The 19,753-nt window shown below is 38.1% G+C and overlaps 1 protein-coding gene across 1 annotated transcript in view; it reads left to right on the top strand.

Annotated features, from left to right (window-relative positions):
* Positions 1 to 19,008, top strand: part of LOC124157138 (kin of IRRE-like protein 2) — a 213,439-nt gene extending 194,431 nt beyond the window's left edge. Inside the window, exons 4-6 of the mRNA XM_046531638.1 lie at positions 14,919 to 15,052; positions 16,077 to 16,383; positions 18,080 to 19,008. Of these exons, the coding sequence (XP_046387594.1) occupies positions 14,919 to 15,052; positions 16,077 to 16,383; positions 18,080 to 18,186 (548 nt within the window). The 3' untranslated portion in view covers positions 18,187 to 19,008. The remainder of the gene's footprint in view (positions 1 to 14,918; positions 15,053 to 16,076; positions 16,384 to 18,079) is intronic.
* Positions 19,009 to 19,753: the final 745 nt, after the last annotated feature.

Genomic DNA, 19,753 nt, shown 5'->3' with positions numbered 1-19,753 from the left:
TTTCAAAAATCTAATTTGAAATTAAATTGTAATTACCGAACCAAAGGTAAGGTGAAAACGGACCCTTATGTAAAAAATATCAATTTATGATCGAAATTCAATATTGTTATTATTCTAAAAAAATCGCTGAATGTGTATTTTTTCACCGTAGAAAATAGTTTTATCGTCGGTATTCAATGCAAAAACTTTATATTTCTAGATAAATAGAAATCGAGGTTATTTGTTTGCATTTTGCCTTGGCGAATTGCCTTTTTCAGTTGGTGATCCTTGCTCTTTTTCCATGCTGCCTTGTCCTTACTCGCGGCTCCGCTTTGTATTTGCTCCCGCGGCCCCATCGCTCGTATCCCTCCCAGAGGGCAGCACCGCCTCAAAGAGACTCCACCTTCCCAAGGGCACGTAGACTGCGCGGCCTTCCCTGAGACTCCTCACATTTGCACCCCGTTCCTCAATGCACCCACGGAATATGCAAATGGAGATATCTGCATCTAGATTGAGATGCTCTTTGAACGTGTAGGATTAGCGGGAAATGAACGCGAGAGGAAGGGTGGGTGAAAAAACGAGTGATGAAGAATGCGGAATTCAAAGGAAATGGATAGGGATTTAGTGACAGGAGGACAATTGAAGATGTTTTTTATTCAAGAGTGAAAACAAAATAATGTGCAAGATTTTAGCATGACAACCTTTGGAAATCTTCTTCTTTTTTTCCCTGCAGCTATTTCTGTGGAAATTGGAATACCATGAAAGGTACTAAGTGTTTTGCTGTGAGGGAAATTATGGCTAATCCCCGATATAATCCTGTTACCAGTGCAAATCATGTAAGGGGTCGCTGTTCCAACCTAGTTGTCCCTAAATTACTTGATAGTGGGCATTCCTTCCAGTCAAAACCTTCTCCCACAAATCATCCTCGACACAGTGCCTCCATATTCTCTTTGGTATTCCCGTCGTTCTCTTCCCTTATACCTGCAAATTTCGAATTCTCTTCCCCACATACTTCTCATCCCGTCCTAAAATATGACCTCACTATTGAACCCTTCCCATTTTCACCTCCCTTGAGATCTCAACCACTACTTCCATCTTCCATATTGTCTTATTCCTCATCTTATCTCATATATTTTTCCCATCATCCATCTCAGAATTCTCATCTCTGCCAAATTCATTTTATTTTCGTGGGATTTCTTAGCGGGTCAGGTTTCTCTGTCATACGGCTATGCTGACTCCATAACCGTTTTTATGTGAAGTAAAATGTGAAATCTAAATCCGTTTTTATGTGCTTTGCCTTTGATCCTGTTCCCGATCCTGCTATCACAAAATACCCCTGATACTTTGAAATCCCTTGAAATATTTGGAAATGCCGTACAAAAAATAATAGGAGCATTCTAAGTCTGGTGCTGTTGACGGGTGTTGAAAATCAAATTAATAGATAGGGTGAGAAGCAAGAAATACCGAATAGTCGGAGAAGAATATTTAGAAATAAATGACAAAGGCCCGATGAAAATAAGAAATTCCACACCAATTCAACATCGACCGAACATCATGCTTATTTTTGTGTCAATTTAGTTTGATTTCACGCTGCTTTTTTTCAACACATGCCGCCATTGACCCTAGGGTACTATATTTAACATCACGCCGAGTACTTCCTGCCACTTGGTTTTAAGAAGTGGCTTTCTTTTACATTCCCTCTGCATGTACCCCGACCTCTATCCTTATTAATTTCTCCTGTCACATCCTTGCTTTGGTACTCCTTCAACAGAGAAAAAGAAACTTTCCAGCTATTTTTCTTGAAATATTCTGCGGGTGAGTACATTCATAAAACACTGGATTATAATTCTTGCAAGGTAACCTAAGGGTATTAGAGAAAAAATTAACTAACGACGTCAGTGGCGTAACTAGGAATATGCTTTTGGAGGGATGAGATGGCCTGGGGTGGCGACTTTCTCCGATCCCCCCTTTGGGGGATCGGGGAAAATTATTTAAAATGACATGCTAGGAAATACATTTTACATCATTTTGGCACTAAAAAAATTAACTTTAAGAAGATGAAGTTATTATAAGTGAAAACTAGACAACGGTTTTGAATATTTTTTTTATTTCTTTGGGGGGGATCTATCCCCCTCTTCCCCACCATACTTACGCCACCGAACGAGGCCATAAATTGAAGATAAATCTGTGGAATAGAAATATCTTACGTGGCTGAAGTTCAGAAAAAAGGACCAGCCAGCGCATTACTATCAAGTATCTGTATTCTCTCATGTAGGTACCAAGTCAAACCAAATGCTTCACTAGTCACAATAAACATTCTTATTGGACATATTTGTTCCTACAAAGAAAGCTCTTCGGTAAAGAAATGGATATAAATGACATGGAAAGGATTCGTGTATTCTCGGCTTCTATAACAATTGCAAGGGTTTGAGGAGGGAAGGAATGAAGTTCTAGAAGAAAATCCCTCTGAACAATGGAATGACGAGAAATCTATTGCCTAACCTCCCTTTTTAAATTGCTTTTAAGCCTCCTGTAACCTCTTTCATCTCCAAATCCTCGCCATTGTTACTTTTTCCGACAGTCGAAGAATCGTTTCTCAAGTCATTCACATCCACTTTATAGTTGAAGAGCTTTATTCAAAGGTAAAATATAGCCAATGAAACTGCAGAATGGCGGTGATGAGTGGTACCCTTAGTTCTATTGGAGCATTGATGGAAATTTAACGACTGACTGCTAGCAGTTTTTTCCGAGCCGAATTGAATAAGGGTCTGCCTAGTTTCTTTTGCTCCTACTTGATCCTAAACTGCTTCCCATAGTCTAAGCCAGGTGATGAATTATTTCATTCCATCTTCCCGTTGCGAGGTTACCAGAGAGTTATGGAGGCCATCGAAGAGAAACTTTTGCAACCTGATTATCTTTTGTGCCTCACCGAATCCTGAGGATTGCATGCTTTGCACTGGTAACAGGATAATATCGGAGATTAGCCATAATTTCTCTCACAGCGAAACATTTAGTACCTTTCATGGTATTCCAATTTTATCTTTCAAGATTATCCCACCGAAGTAATTTTTTAATCCATACAAAATACTTAAAGCTATGGGGCATGAGTGTCCAGAGAATCGATTCACCATGCTAACATCATGAGATATAATGTATGAAAGTTTTCAATGTTTTTTTAATTGAAATAAATATGATGTAGCAGCAGCAAAATAAATTATACTTCAGGTAATAAATATTAATCTACCAGTCACCGCCGTTTTGGCCGGAATAATATTTCAATGTAAGAAAATTTTTAAAAAATACGAAAGTTTGACTGATTTAAATTTACAGGATTTTGTTTGATTAAAGTCGCCATAGAGCGCATTTTTCGTGTTATCATGAGGAGGCAACCGACAGCTGAGGCCACTTGCGCATAGAGGGAAGGGTATGAGAGGAAGGGCGGAGAGAAACCCGGCGTCATCATCAGACTGTTATTAGCGAGAGGTGTCACGGGGCCACAGCTTAACGTCCTATTCGACGGAAAGTAGTCCTGTACTCTAAGTATTCTCAGTAAAATACTCAAGCTGGAATAAGGCAGTTTGTGAAAATTTCTCTGCCACTGACGGGATTTGAAACCAGGTCTACTAGGTCAAAAGCCACGCAATAACCACCATGCAAACCTGATCTTCATTTCTCATAATGGGAAGGAGTCGGTATTAATGGAGTTTCTACAAGTCTCACGAATTTTCGGTCAGGAGTTTGATAAACTTAAGTCTCCTTTTTATCGTTGGAAGTGGAAGATCTGCTTCGCATTTCTGTCGAGGTGAATTACTCCACGACTTTTCAGAAGCTTTAGCTAAAGATGCTGAAATTGTAAGGGAAATAAAATCAAAGATGTCTTTCCAGAAAATCTAGTATATTTTTTAAATGCACAACCTTCTCTCTTGCCTCTTTTTGGATATTTTGGTGTATGTGTGCCTTGATTGATGATAATTAAAGTCATTTCTCGCTTGAAAAAGTTATATTTTCATTAGTTACGCCTGTAACAAATCATAATGTTCTTGCCAATTTTTGCTGACAGAAAAATATTATGCTGTTGCATAGTGAAAACGCATGGACACTTTTCACGCCGTATACTATATTTATGAGTTTTATTGTAATATTTCTGGTAATCTCTTTTATTTACCACAAAAAGAGGATTTGCTTATTCTTCTTACTAGCAAGCCTTAATTTATCCTTAAAACTACAAAAACGTTTTTCAAATAATAAAAACGAGGAGGACCTAATAATTCTTTTAATTTTTACTCTTATACATTTTTCCCTCTTTCTGTTGTACATTATTTATTTACGTTCATTTTAAAACAGTGTTATTCGTAGCATGGGAAATGGGAATAAATTTTACGGAACCAGAAAAAGATTCGTATTAAGCCAACCACGTCCAAAAAATCTTCCCTGAAATACGATGCTTAGTAAAGCAGTAGTACCCTAGATTCCCATAAATCTCGCTAAAGAGCATTTTCTAGCAAAAATATTTTTCCCTCGCGGCAATTAAAAACGTTACCGTTAGTTCGTTCTCGTGGCCTCACAGATATGACCGAGGTATTTTTTGGCGTTTTTTTGTGGCCATTCAAGTTTTTCGGTTTTTACCGCATATGTATATACTTACCGCTGAAAGATGCCAACTCATCACCCTCTAATACCCAGACTTTCTTAGCATATACTGCACAGCACCCGGAAACCTGCCCTTTTGAAGAACGAGGTGTTTTTCACCCCATTGCATCTTAGTGACCCGCCCTCAAGGCTCTACCCATTATGTTGATGATCTGACTGTAATATTTGAGTGCAATCGTGGGATGAATATTGAACTTTAAGTTCCTTTCAATTATTTCTTGACAGTATTACCGTTTACCATTAGGATTTTTAAATGATAATAACAAATCAAAGTGGCTGGAAGATATTGCCTTTTTACTAGTCGGCAGTAGAGCTATTCCTATAGCTAAGGATACGACGAATGACGAAGAGTTTCTAATCTGGTATAATGCGGAGCAGTTCCCTGTTCCCAAAGTAGTGTTAGATTTTGTCCATTCTGTTCAGTTGCAGGCGTTTCACGGTGAACGTGCTTGTGAAGCAGCTCGAATTAACACTAGAACTACCGATGGAGTCATTTTGACTCCTCGCCATTTTTATTTCTCTGCCCTGTCTAAAATTTTCCGAATTCCGGCCTGAAATTCGGTGACTTATATTCATTTTCGACACAAAATAAGGCTGTGCGATTAAAATAATTCTAGAAAATAAAATAGTGCACGTTTTTCAAAATTTACCTTTAACTACCAAAGGGAGTCATTTTGACTCCCTAATGTATTTTGCTTGTCTTTTCACCAAGTAGTAATATTTATACAAGTTTTTATCTCTTCTTATGTCAATAATAATTAATATAAATCAATCAAAGGCTTAAATACACAATTATTTTCCTTTTGGCTCATATTTGCGAGACTTTGAAAGCAGTTCTTATTTTACGGGTCTGTGTTTGGATCTACAAACTATGTGAATGCCCTGATATTATTTTACCTTGCGATAAAGTGGTGAATATGCAATTCATAGCATTTTCAAATCCATGTGTTTAGAATCCGTTGTGTCTGTCCCTCCTCCGTTACCCCTTCCTTCTCGCCGCCCACCTTTGCCGCCGCCCGCTAATACTGTGCATTGCGCTGCAGCACTTTTATTTCAGCCTTGACTGCGTGGAAGTTGATTTTCAAATATGAAACAGTACCTCTGATATACCGATTCCCCAGAAAAATTGATGTACTGATGAACCAGGAAAATAAATCAGTAGAATGAAATAAAGTTACTGTCCTAGCACGTTCGGCTCTGACAGCGCTGGCTGCCGGGTGCCGCACAGGAAAACCGTGCGCTGTCCTTTGCATTAGTGAATCCAGTGAACTCTCGAGTGGACTGAAAAACTCCTATGAAGCAAGGATTCCATTTTTCCTGACTGGGAGTATGGCTACAAGAAGTAGGCGAAAGCGTGAAGAAGTCCTATCTATGTTGCATTCTATACCGGAAGGTGAATCGGAACGCGAAACAAAAGATCATTTCGGCTGTGACGAAGTCGAGGATTTTATTCCTCAAAACGTTTCTAGTGAGTCTGAAGATTCAGACAAAACGCGTGCGAAATATAAGCAGTAATTTACATTTACTTTCCCTTTCATGGGTAGTTACAAAAAAAGGTATTATATACGATTATTTATCGATTCGTTTATACTGACTCACATAAAGCGATGTACAATTGTGGAACCACGCAGGCAAAATTACGAAGATTTTACACTTTCCGATGTGGAACTAGTTGCATGTATAGCCATATTTTATGCCCGAGGAATACTAGGTACAAATGATTACTCTATTGAGAGTATTTGGTCAAACGACTGGGGAATACCATTTTCTACAACGAACGACTAGGTTTGATAACATTTTGCAATGTCTAAGAGTTGATGAGAAATCTAATTGATTCCAGCGGCTCAAAACTGTCAAGTTTGCCCTCTTTTCAATAGTGTACGATAGATTCATAGAGAATTACATTGCTTGTTACAAACCTGGTCCGTACATTATAGTTGATGAACAACTTTTTCCCAGTGTAATTAGGTATATTTCACTCTGTACATTCCCTCTAATCCGGACAAATACGGCCATGAATATTGGCTACCTGTTGACAAGGAGAGCAAATATCTTGCAAATGCCTTCCCTTATGTTGGAAAAGGTAATTCACTTCATGCAGATTGCCGTTTATCAGTACTGAAACCAATAAAACCATTTCTGAAAAAGGGCGAAATGTTACTGTATATAATTACTTTACCTCAGTCAAACTCGCTGAACAGCAAAAATATCCAGGGTACTAGCACTGTGGGAAAGGTAAATAAAAGAGAATAGAAGAACCAAAAGAGATGAAATCACAAATATACCACAAGAACGTCTACTCAGTGATAGCCTATCTACTCGTTGGAAAATACTCCCGACTTAGCAGGTGTTCATGGATAGTGTACAATGAGACTACCTAAAACATTTCGCGCAAGATGTTTTAGAAAAAGCTCGTTACAGAGTTGGCTGATCCTCATATTAGATGTAGATAAAAGCGTTGCGTGTCCAATGCCGCAGATTCTTCTGACGGGTTTCTGCAAAAAATTATTTCCAGGCAAAACCATAGTGCAAAAATAATCTATCAGTTGGGAATTGTAAGACCTGCCAAAAGTCTTTGTGTGGGCAATGAAAATGAACGACAATGCTTGAACTCTAAAGCACCTTAGACAAATGCGTGGCGTATCACCTGCATCTTTTTACTTTAGTTAATTATCTTCCCAACTACCATGTAGCCTAAGTAATATTTTTGATCATTCAAACAATATGATAAAATGTGTTGAAAAGTCTACGTTTGCTGTTTTATCCAATTCCTCCATTATAATTCTATTAAAACAACATAACATGTAAGAAAAAAGAATTTCAAAGCAACACTGTCGAATTTCGCATTTAAAAAATATATATTTTTTTGTTAAAACGACGTCTGAAATATTGCAATTATTAACAAAAATGATAAACTAATGCAATCTATCAATAAAAACAGACATAAACAGCAAAAATAAACAATAATAAGGTAGGAGTCAAAATGACTCCATTCGGTAGTTCTAGGGGGGGTGTCAAGTCCGGTATTCCTAGTGTTAATCTCAAAAGCATTCCTATGCATGGCATGTCCTCCTTGCGACCTTCTTCTCATCTTGAAATCATGCAGTTGTTTTTATTTCATTTACACCTCAAAGGGTATCATCGGTAGTTTTAAAACAGCTTTTAAGATTACTGGGACTAGCATTAGCGATTATCATAGGTAGAAGATATCTATGTCTCATGTAATAGCATTTTTTTATGGATATACCTCAGATGGGGACCCCGCATTTTTCATAAGTCCCTGCATGAATTTGAATTGAATAGCCAAGAGTAGCTTTTACATTGGATGGAGATTTTTTGGGTAGTTTTTTCCACGTTATCCCAGTGGTCCAACTCTACGATTCTGTCTGATTTTGTTCCTCGGTACACCGAATTGAGGCGATGGGTTCCTGACTTTGAGAGAGTATTCTGCTCCTAAGGGACCATCAGCTAGTATTCGTCAGGCTGTCATTTCCCTTTGACCCTTTCACTAATGGAGCCAATAGCACAACTCTCCGCCGCTCCCGGAGAAATCTTTCCATCTGCTCTTGAGGAAAACTAAGAGGATATTCATGGATCACCGTGCCTTTTTTCATCCATATACTCTTTGGAGAAGTGAACAGTGAGATTTAAACCAAGGTAGTGGTGGGAAAAAGATGTGGGTGTTGTAAGTATGGAGAAAAGGTGTAGAGGAAAGTTTGGCTCCACTATTGCGTTGCTCTGTGCGAGATGATTGGAAATTTTAAAGGAAATGTCACTTTATTGGAGCTTCGGTGATAACAAATAGGAGGGTGATTGAAAAAGAAACAGAAAATGAAATTTATTATTATAGTAAAATTTTATCATAATAATTTTTTTATAATAATAATAAATTCAAAATATTTAATTTAAAATATTAAATAAATTTATTAAATGAAATAGGAGTAGGTTAATTTGATTCAGCGAATGATGAAAGGTGAAAAGGAACAAATATTTATTTTCAATAGCCATTCATGTATGAGTACCTAAGCATTAGAAGACCATACCTTTTGTTTCTACCTCAATGCATTCTATTAATCATCAAATGAGTCATATCATCTGCTTTTCCGGTTTTGATCGGAAAATCCGCGCCTACCTCTGCAGTTTAGTATCTAAATAAACTTTAAATTAAATATCTTATGTGTTGTTTTTAAGTCAAGTTTTTAAAATTATTTACCTTTTTTTCGATTCTTGAGTTGAATTTTATGTCATCTTACCCCAAATCTTTATTCCATCGTTTTGTCCGAAAGAACTATATAAGGTATGATGCGGTAGGTCCACGGTTCTTATGTAAAGCTCTATTGGCCGGTATTCTATTTTTCATTCAGTGAATATCCTCCAGAATTTTTAAGGCTTAGTAAAATTAAGTTTCTATTCAAATATGAATATGTTGATTAGAAAAAAAATTATCAAAACATTTTTGAATTGATGAGAAGCTGATAAAAGAGTCTTCTAATTTCTTCATGCTAGACTCCAATGAGGAGCGCGACGACCACCCTTGGTGGACGGTAGCCATTAGGAGGTATAAGGTAATAAGGCTACTCTCGATGGCTGTTGAACTCCTAGAGGGCGAATACGATCGAGCAGTAAAAGACGTGGAAGGGGATCCTCATGGAGGTTGGATGCCTTGTTAATTAGATTCCTTGAGTAGATGGAAGCATTAACAAGTGGGATATGAGGGAGTGGGAGCTGAGTTAGATCAACTCTCCAGGGATAACATGGTATGAAACCATGAATGATCTTCTTGACTCAATGAAAAAGAGAGATGGTAATTTTCGACAAATTTATTTAATAATGTAGTATGCGTTTCGACCGTCAGGTCATACTCAAGTACAATTTAAATGTAAAAAAATTTTTCTCAATGAAAACCTGCCGATCAAAACGCGTCGTATATTATTCAATTAATTTGTGTAAAACTTTCATCCCTCTTTTTCTCTTAATTAGGTTGCCAATCCACTACATCTTGCCTGCCTCAATTACTTTTATTCTTCTTGACAGTAAATCAAAGGGTTGTTGGAGAAATAGTCACGCTCCTGCGTCAAAGTCACACAATCAGTGATTCTACCCGAAGGCTGGTATAGTTAGGTAATGGTAGAGCTCAACGCAGGCTAAGCTACAGGAATGTGAATATCACACATTCAGGTCTGGGGGGCCAGTTCCTTTCCCTGGGCCATCTCGCTCTTACGGGATTTTTTTGGGGTGTTTGAAGGATTGACCTGGGATTTGAACCCTGGCCCTCTACTCAAGAGCCTCACTTTCTGCCACACGTCGATTGGTGAGGTAGAATGCAGATGAAGATGAACCCTTAATTCCTCAAAGAAAAGAAGTCAAGGTAACCACGCAGTATGCATTTCTCCAACACAAGTTCCCATTTCACCATTTTAATACACCATTGTTATGCATTTTACCGTTTCGTTTCATTTTTTTTCAGTTCCTCCTACATCCCCGTTCCAACCCTGAGCCTTTATTCGAGATACCCCGAAAAATAATAAAAGCTTACCTCTTTCCATGATGCAACACGGTGGAAGATCGGTGGGTAGAAAACTACGGAGGTTAAGATATGCTCACTGTACAGATTGTGGACGAGCCGGTTGTATTGGTGTTATGCCTATATTTTTGTTTCTCCAATCATTTTTCCTCTTTCTGAGCTGCGCTTTTAATATCTACTCGAGTTGATACTTAATTCATACTGCATACCTAAGTTACAACAGTGGAAACGGCGAAGCGTCGTGTACGATCTAGAAGAGTTCGCGGGTTATCGGTGAAGGTTAAGCGCATGCAGCGTCAGAATATCTTGAGAAAGCAAATTAAATTCAAATGAATTAGAAAGATCAATTAAAAGTAACACGAAGTAAACATGGGTCTTATGCAAATTCAATTGCTGCCTGCGAGACAGGATTTGTTCCATTTTCCAACGATCCGTTAGCTCCGCTAAATTCTACCGTATTTTCCGTTTTATTCTCGTTCTCTTATACCAATTTCATCTCTCAAATCCTCTCATTTGTATACCCTTTGTTTTCCCCCGATGAATAATATTGACCTCAGGTTCGCGATAATAGTGGTCGGCTACAGTCTAACCACTTACCACAGGAAATGGCTTCAGAAATGTGTAAGACTTTTATGCTCTGATTTTTATGAAAATTCGCCCCACTAAAAATTATTTTAGTATACCTTTAAATGATTGAAATATTTTTATAAGCTATGGTCATCTTACTAAGTTAATAAATAAAGTAGCGTATCTTAGTGTAGCAGGCCACATCCATCATCCTCCTGATTTTCATAAATATCAGAATTAAGTCCAGATGGTGTATTGGTATTTTAATGGAGTTAATCCATGCTTGCATTGCTAACGGAAAAAGTGTAGCAAAAAGTAATGCATGTATTCATTCTTTCGAGGAAATTTCTGCCCAGTAACATCTTCATATTGTAAAATTACTTAATTAATTTTTGCGGACGATGAAAACACCCTTGCCCCAGCGTTAGAGCAAGCGGTTTTCCTTGACGGCCCTCGAAGGTATTATCTGCTCTCTCCATTCGCGTCCGGCATCTATTTTCTCTGAGCCCAGCAGCCTTCACACCAACCCCTAGGGTTTTTGCTATCCATCGCCGTATTGCAGTTAGTGGGGATCGCGTCAAAGCCTATTTTGTGCGTCACTCTAGTGTACTCTGAGAACGTGATAATTGAAAATACGCGTTCCGAGCATCGGAGATGACCTGAAATTCCATCGCACCACTGGGAAATAACAACTACGGTGCAGCCTTCATATCCCTCGTCCTGGAATGGTTGTTGCGGTGTCCCCACCCTTTGGGAACCCATTGGGCGTTGCACCCAGAATATGGTAATTTAATAAAAAAAACTGAGTACGTCAAACGTGTGAATATTTTTTCTCCGCGAGTGCGGAACTTGTGGAATCTCGCGCTCCAGAAAATTATCATGCGCAATAGCACTCCGGGGAGCGATGCTGGAGCTGCAATCGGGTTTCTCCTGGAATTGTTCCCCGTCGGCCCAGCTTTTCGATTAAAGCTGAGAATGCCGGAAATTTCACTGTCGTTTTCCGATGCAACTTATACTGGACGTGGAAAAAAGTCCATGATATTGATTCGTAACGTGCCTAGCAATTATGTCGTGGTTAAGGTCACCTTCTGGGTTAGGTGCCTGCAATTACGATGTGAAGTACCACTTTAAAGTTATACTTATCCGATTTTATTTACTATTTAGATCCTATAGTGATACCTCTTCAAAAATGGCATCGTATAAAAAATTATATTTCGCATGTTTTATATACTATAGCCATTTAGCAGAAAAATTCCACACTAAAATGACTCACACCCAAAATTTGGCCCCTCTCTCACATTTTTCTAATTTGGCTCTTTTATTGCAATTCTCACACCGGTTTCGAGGTCTTTTTAGTATTCTAAGCCATTATAAATATTTTTTTCAATTCTCCCCCCCCCGCCTCTTTCTCTTTACCTTCTTCCCTTTCACTCCATAGCCCTCTCTATATTGACTATGGGTCCTTGGAAGTACGGCATTTTTTTACTCGTGACATAGTTAAAATGTCAAAGGCGATGATAAGTATGTAAAAGAAAGTAACATTGCAATTTCTGAATTTGACTTGGATTTTGCGTGGAATCTCTGCTTTGAAATTGGATATACATTCATAAATTATTCCATATGCAGCTGATAAATTATTGAAAAGAAGCAAGTGTGTACATTTATTTCTAAACTTGCATCTATCACAAATTGAAGTGGCAGATAATCTGGAATGCTTATTTGTATTACTCGAAGATGTTCAGAGGAGTAGGCTAGCTTTATATGATCGTCATTTCACTAAGCAAATGATTGGAAAATTATGCCACTTTTTATCTTTAAACATTACTGCACCGCAGGAAGTTCTTATTTTGGTATAAAATATCCTTCCTAATATTTTATAACCATTTCTCTGTGTAAAAATAATTCCTAACAGTTTTTGGCTTTCTGGGTTATCACCATCGCTTAGAAGCATTCAAATTCAGGCTGGAGTGTAAAAAAAGACGCTTAAGTGCAGCAAAAAGAACATTTTATTGCCGAATCATCATTGGCAAGCAACCAAATTCAAAAGAGTAGAGATAATGATATTACCTGCACGAACATAAAAATACCTTCTCGACCAAAGCCTATATTCTTAAAGAGATAAAAGAAATGGTTACTACCAGCTTTCCTTGCTCTAGTATGAGTGTGCTTTTCAACTATTTTTCAATTCCATAGAAAAATACATACGCAGGTAATAGTTAAAGTAGACCTAAAATATTTTTAATACGAGAAGATCAATAGCCAGTTATAAATTAAAAAGTTATATATTAGAGTTTAACTGTATCATTTTTCTTTTTGAATCCAATTATGAAATAGGTACAGAAATTTCTATCTTTTATTTCGTTTTTTCTTTGTATTTAATTTTCAAAACGAAATTGAATTCAGCGTTTGACTGCTGTTTTTTGCACGAATTCTGCTAATATGTATTAAAATTATTCTAGCAATACGGAACCATGCATTAAAACCACCGTGCATTACATTGAAAGCTCTTTAGTCGGCTATGTCGCAAATGGAGCGAGTCTTAACGCAGTGCAAACGACAAAATCTCACGCTCCCTGAGCGCATTTCTCAACTTCAGCGTTCCCACGGCGCAGCAAAACTTCTCCGGGAATTCTGAGTTTAATTTAGCGGTGCCTGGCACGAAATAAGTGCCGGGTAATGAAGCGTCTCGTTTCGCAGTTAAGAATTCTGATCCTCAGTCCTCCCGGTCAAACGTAGTAATTTCCCCGTGCGGAGTCACAATTTCGAGCGTCGCAAAACTAAGTGATGATTTTATGGGGGGATTAAAACCCGTGACTTGTATTTGAAGCGTTCAACAGTTTCCTGTGTCTCTATGGAATTAGCTTGTTCCCCCGGCTTTGGCGTATCTCTTCTCTATCTTCATTCCTCGTCTGTCTCTTCCATTTCACCCCTGATTCACATTTACCCGATTCTACGTATTTGCTGAGGTGATCCTCCTAAGTTATTTTTCTTCCACGCCGATCTTGCATTACTCCTTCCCTTGTGGATTTTTATCTTAACTCTGTAAATGTATAGATTTTCCGCATCCAATTTCATACGTGCACGTGCCATGCTCATGAGGAATAATTACGCCCATTACCCCATATTTCATAACAACGTTCTATGGGATATTCTGGGTAGTAATAATACATAAAGCTTAAAAATCTAGCTCAAATTAAATCCTGGACGGCAGCCCACTTTTTGATCAATAACATGTATACTAAGCATATAAAGAATAATGTTCTCCTTACTTTGAAGTTCAGTACGTTTGATACAAAATGTGATATCATTACTAATATATTTTTTATTATTTCATTATCTATTATATATTTTTTTATAAATAAAACGTCATATGTATTGTATGTATCTGTCTTTTAAATCTCAATTTAATGATAAAATTATCAAATTAATTAACCTTCTTACGCATGATTTTGTAAAATTTTTCTATAAACTGGAAAAAGAGCGAAAGTCCTTTGAATAAACATTATAATTATTATATTTTTCAACTGTTGTTGAGCTTTTGTTGAGCAGCTCATAATTTCATGCAAAAGTAAAACACATTTTATTTGAATATTGTATACATAATTGTTCATATACTCATATTATTTATGCTTAGTGGATAGGTCATGTTTGGATTTTTGAGTTTGACTTTATTTCGTGAGATTGAGAAAGTTTTCAAATTATTATAGCACATATCAAAATAAAATAACTAAGACTGGTACCAATATCATACTTCAAATGCCAGTTACTACTGATTCCTATTTAGTGTTATTAATTCTTTTGTTACCAAATGATAGATGGACTCCATGCCAAAAACTCTCGCTATTGAAACCTAGATAATACTGTCTTGAAAATAATGAAATATCTAATGCAAGTTTGGGTTACGATGTGAAGAATAATAACATGAAGCACTGAATGAATGGTAGCTATCATCTTTGTCTATCAATTTACATTTTTTTTTGTGAATATATAACGGTTCCATTGATGAAAGGTTTTCAGTTGTATGTTCCTATGGTTTAAGAATGCCATAGAACACAATATCAATATTTCTTAATAATAATTGCTCATTAAGTTTAGACAGCAAGGTTACAAAAATGATGCAATTTAATTACGCTAAGCACATAAATTCCCAGAAGGATTAGAATCCGGCCTTAATCCATATGTTTCTTCCTTTTTTCAGCCCTGCCTGAGGAAGGTCCTCGCATTACGGGAGGGCGTCCTCGCTACCAGGCGGGCGACACTGTCCGCGTCAACTGCACTTCGGGGCGGTCCAAACCGGCCGCACAGCTCATCTGGTTCATCAACGGAGAGCAGGTGAGAGGAGAGGGGGGAGTGGTAGAAGGCCTCAATTAAAGCCGCAAATTCCAAAACACTACCAGCTCATTTAGCACATTTATAAACAATTCACTTTCTCTAGAATCTACCCAAGTCATCACCAACAGTTTTGGGTTAAACACTTATAATTTTCCACTATTTTAAACTTTTATTCCTTTCAACCATTTTGCACCTTGGAGATTATGCAGTAACATAGAAATCTATGCAGAAATAAAATTTTATAATCATCGAAAATTGGAAGTGTTTGTTCCAATATGGAAAAAATCAATTCCATCACCTTGGTTCTTCTTAATTTACACCATAAGTTTTCTCCGGGAATGAATATGCCATACTTTGCTTCATGAATTCATGGAAAAAGTTTAATCAATAGCAATAGAAGTTCTTAATGTTTCCAAAAATATGTCTATTTCATTTTCCTAGAAACTGGTGTCTCTACGGACTAGAATCACGCTACGTCAGATGCAAGCGCCGCTTCGCGACGACGCGGCGCCGGATAGTCATTAGGACTGTAACCTTAGCCTTAGTGGCTTGGTCTTAGCTTGGGCTATGCAGGTTAGATAAAAATTGTATCACGAAATTTCAACCCGGCATCGCTGATGCCAGTAGGAACCAAAATAACAAACGGCGTTCACGTTGAAAACGCACCATTGTTAAAGTACAGAAACTTGGAGCAAAGCGCTCCGATCGGCCGCGAGTTTTCCCTGTTGCCAAATGCTCTTAATAACTCATGACTTCGGGTGCCTTGCCTGCCGGAGATCGCGATGTATCCAGGAAATCCGGCAACATGGCGAATTCGCTGCCAATTGGAGCGCTTGGCTCAAAGTTTATGTGGCTTAAAAATGGCGCGTTTTCGACCTAAACATCATTGATAATTTTGCTTTCTACTGGCATCAGGTATCGAGGATTTAAATTTCACGACACAGTTTTTCTCCACCCAATAAAACATTTTTCATCTCTTGTGCCAAATCTCAGTAAGCAATGCTAATCATTTAACCTTGGCCAGGCGGATTCCTCGTTCCTGCGCGGTCCGTTCATAGCGAGCGACCGGGAGGGTCTGGAGACTTCGACGCTGGGATTGGAGTTCAAGGTGCGGCCCAAGCACTTTCGTCGTGGCGGCGACATGAAGCTCAAGTGCCTGGCGACCATCGCCACGGTGTACTGGCGCAGCAACGAGGAGAGCGTGGAGGGTGACCGGCCACACAAGGCACCCGCGCTCGAGACCAGGAAATGGCAAGGGGACGCCGCGTCTGCAGAGGCAGCCGCCGCATCCGCCTCCTCATCGGGGAACTTTGGAGCCGATCGGAGCGGAGGTGAGGGTAAATCACACGAAAAATACAATGGAGGATTCTCCAGTCGACTGTTAAATGAGTCTTATAGCGCGTGTTCAAAGTCAAAGGCCACGTGTTGGGAAAAGAGGAATCGTGGAATATTAATTTTGGTTTTCTTTATTGAAAGGAGATATTCATATATATGCTAAGGGAGGTTATAATCCACATCCAGGCAGAAAAGATGCATAAGCCTGTCTCTTTATCAGATGCATTATACCATAGTATTGCAATATTTGTGACACAAAGACTAACAAAGATAATTGTAAGGGGTTAAGTATCAAGTTAGTGACCAAGATCATAGTGGTGGGAAGGGGTCATATTTAGAGAAGATAAAAGAATTTCATGGGTAGGAATAGATGCATATCCTGAAAATTTAAATATGAGGCTCCAGATATAACAATTATCAGGAGAGAAAGGAAGAAATTGAATGTAAAATGGTGAAAGAGAAATTGAATCAAAGGTAGGTGGAATCACTTCAATCATTTTATTTTGCTCATCCATCTTGGGTAAGGTAGGCGAGCTGATGATCAAAGCTCTAGTTAAATGATCATATATGATTGCCTGATTGTAAATTTATTTCTGTCCTTAGCCAAGGAGAAGGACCTGACCAACTCTGCCTTCAATGTGCGAGTTTTAATCACATTGGGCATGATAGATTAAAGCCATCAAACTGTTAATGTGAAACTAAATCTGCCCTTGATCAAGTTTCAGTCCCCTCTTGATTGAAGGGATCCAGTGGTGGAATTAGGGAGAGCCTAGGGGGGCAGTAACCCTTGGGTATCCAATTTACACCATATAAAATGTTAATTTTGTTCAGTGGTCGAATGTATGTATACAGGAGAGGAGAGCCCTGTGGCCCCCCTTGTCCCTATCCTGGATCCACATCTGCAGAGATCCCTTCAGTTTTAAAACATTTATAACGATTTATTCATGGCATAATGGATGTCATTTATTACTTGTTTACAGGTTAAATTTATAATTAGATGTAAAATATTTCACCCTAGTAAAAATATCTATGTCTGAATGTTACTCCCCTTTTTATGGTACCAGGCTTAAGTCATCAGAGTTTCATTCAGTTACACTTCTCTCTAATCCCTCCTTCCCTTCTCAATATTCTCCCACTTCTAACTTAACTAGACTATTTAAATGACAAGAGATCTTTTGAATATACTTGATGATGATGATCCTTGACAAAACCTGGGTTGATGATGGAAGCAAAATGGTCCACGACCTTGAATTTTGTTCATAAATGAGACATTTTTTAATATTGCTCACCATTTATGTGTTGACCCAGAAACTAAGGGTTAACCATCCAAAGGATGGTGCATGTTTTATTAAATTGTGAATAATTACTAGAGAAGTGTTTTAGTGTCATCACTCTGGCAGAAAAATTCCACTGGATGAAGCCTCAGCCAAAAGCTTTTATTTGAAACCTAGGTAGTAAAATACATTTTTTATGGAGAAAAATTATCCATGCAAATTGTTTCCATTGTGAGGCAGTTCTGCTACGTTTATATGGATACAGTGAAGTTCATCAATATAATTCATTTGGAGACCAACTCAAATCTCTTTCCATCTTGGTGATATCAGTGTGGCTGAATAGAGGTGATGAGAAAATTTAGGAAATGCATCTTTAGTGGGATCTGCTAGAATGCTCTCTTATTCCACTACTTTTCAGGAATATCTGCAAAAAAATCTACAGTCACTTGGATCCACCTGCTGCTCCTCCACCTTCCAGCCGCCTACAGCATCTTCATCTCCATGATTTACCACTTTGCTAGGTAACGACTATCTAACGACTATATTCAGTGCTATCTTTTGAGCTGTACCAAAGTGAAAGAATAACCAAATTACCCCTGTGGTGAGAGTTATTGAGAACTCTCACTGAGAACAATCCTATGGGCCTCTAGAATAGCCATTGGGAAAAAGGAGGGCTGATATTGGCCAAGCCCTAGTCATATACATCCATCAGGGGCCAGGAATGACTTGAGGGCCAGGAGACAATATGATAGACTTTGTAGATGGACAGATGGAAGTTTGAGGGAAACCAACCTTTTTAAGTGTACAGACTACTAGTTAATCATTTATATTTAAAGTAAGCTCTATAACTGTACTTCTCCACGGTTTTATTTAATTCAAGTGTGAATGGATGTGTTGAGTGAGTGACAGTTAGTGGTGGATATGCGGGGGCTGAATAGTATTCAGTGAATACCTACTGAAAAATCTAAGGAAAATAGTTCCTTGGCATATTCATTTTTACCCTAGGAAACAGGAGGACATCTGCAGATTATGTGCCATATTAAATAAATAAATTATTTCTCCCAGAGGCAGGCATGTAGCCAGAGGTGGCTTCAATGGCACCTCAAAATTTTATTCCTTTGTGGGGACTGCACCAGCATGCATCCCCTTAGGGAAATACAAGCCCAGTGGTACTTATCCTTGGAATTTTTATTTACTTTTGAAAGTGGTGAACTGAATTCCAAAATTTACTCAATATCAGATAATAGTAACAACTTAGGCCAAAGGTTGAAGCTTAAAAGTAAAAGAAAATCATCATCATCACTGGTCAACAATCCTAGGATTGGTTTGACGCAGCTCTCCACTCAGTTCTCCTATCAGCTAATCTTTTCACACCTACGTATTTCTTCTCTTTCACATCTCTCTTTACTTGTTCTAAAAGAAAATATCACTTGAATTTTGGGTGACAAACCCTGACAGACCCCAAGCCATTTAAGCCACGGCTTTTTCAGCTCAACACAATGATGGCTATAAGCATAATAAAGATGAAATTTATAGCTTATAATATGAAATTTTTGGGGATTGACTAATAATTACAAGGACAGGTTACCCAGGTTTCACCCTAGCGCCTCCCGAAGCTGATTTTGGAAACGTGCCTGCCCAGAGGATGAAAAACTCTCCACATAGAATACTTTTTATTATTCAATGATAACTTTGCTCCCAAAAAGTTCCTCTCCAATCCCTAAAAGTAATTTATGTCTGGTCATTCATCCATGGTGACTATGCCATTCTTTTTTATGACAAATTTGTATATTTATTGCATTCACTATATTATACCCATACACTCAAGAATGGGGATGACATTCTGTTCCTTGGTGATTTTTTATTGCTTATCTACTTATATCTAGATTGAAAAACAATTCACCAATTGGTAAAGGCCTGCACTGAAAGATTCTTTTCATGTTTTATCACCTACTTATCCATAAATCAAGGACAGTTTCATTCCATGCTGAATCATCCAATTCGAAAAGCACATCCTTCCTTCAAAATATCACTATTTTACCAAGTATTTCCCTCATGACCTTGTAACAGACCATAGCCAAGTCTTTTTTGT

The sequence above is a fragment of the Ischnura elegans genome, chromosome 4 (genome assembly GCF_921293095.1).
Source record: "Ischnura elegans chromosome 4, ioIscEleg1.1, whole genome shotgun sequence".
NCBI classification, from domain to species: domain Eukaryota; kingdom Metazoa; phylum Arthropoda; class Insecta; order Odonata; family Coenagrionidae; genus Ischnura; species Ischnura elegans.
Note: the sequence above shows the minus strand (reverse complement) of the source record. Positions and strands in the feature narration are given on the sequence as shown.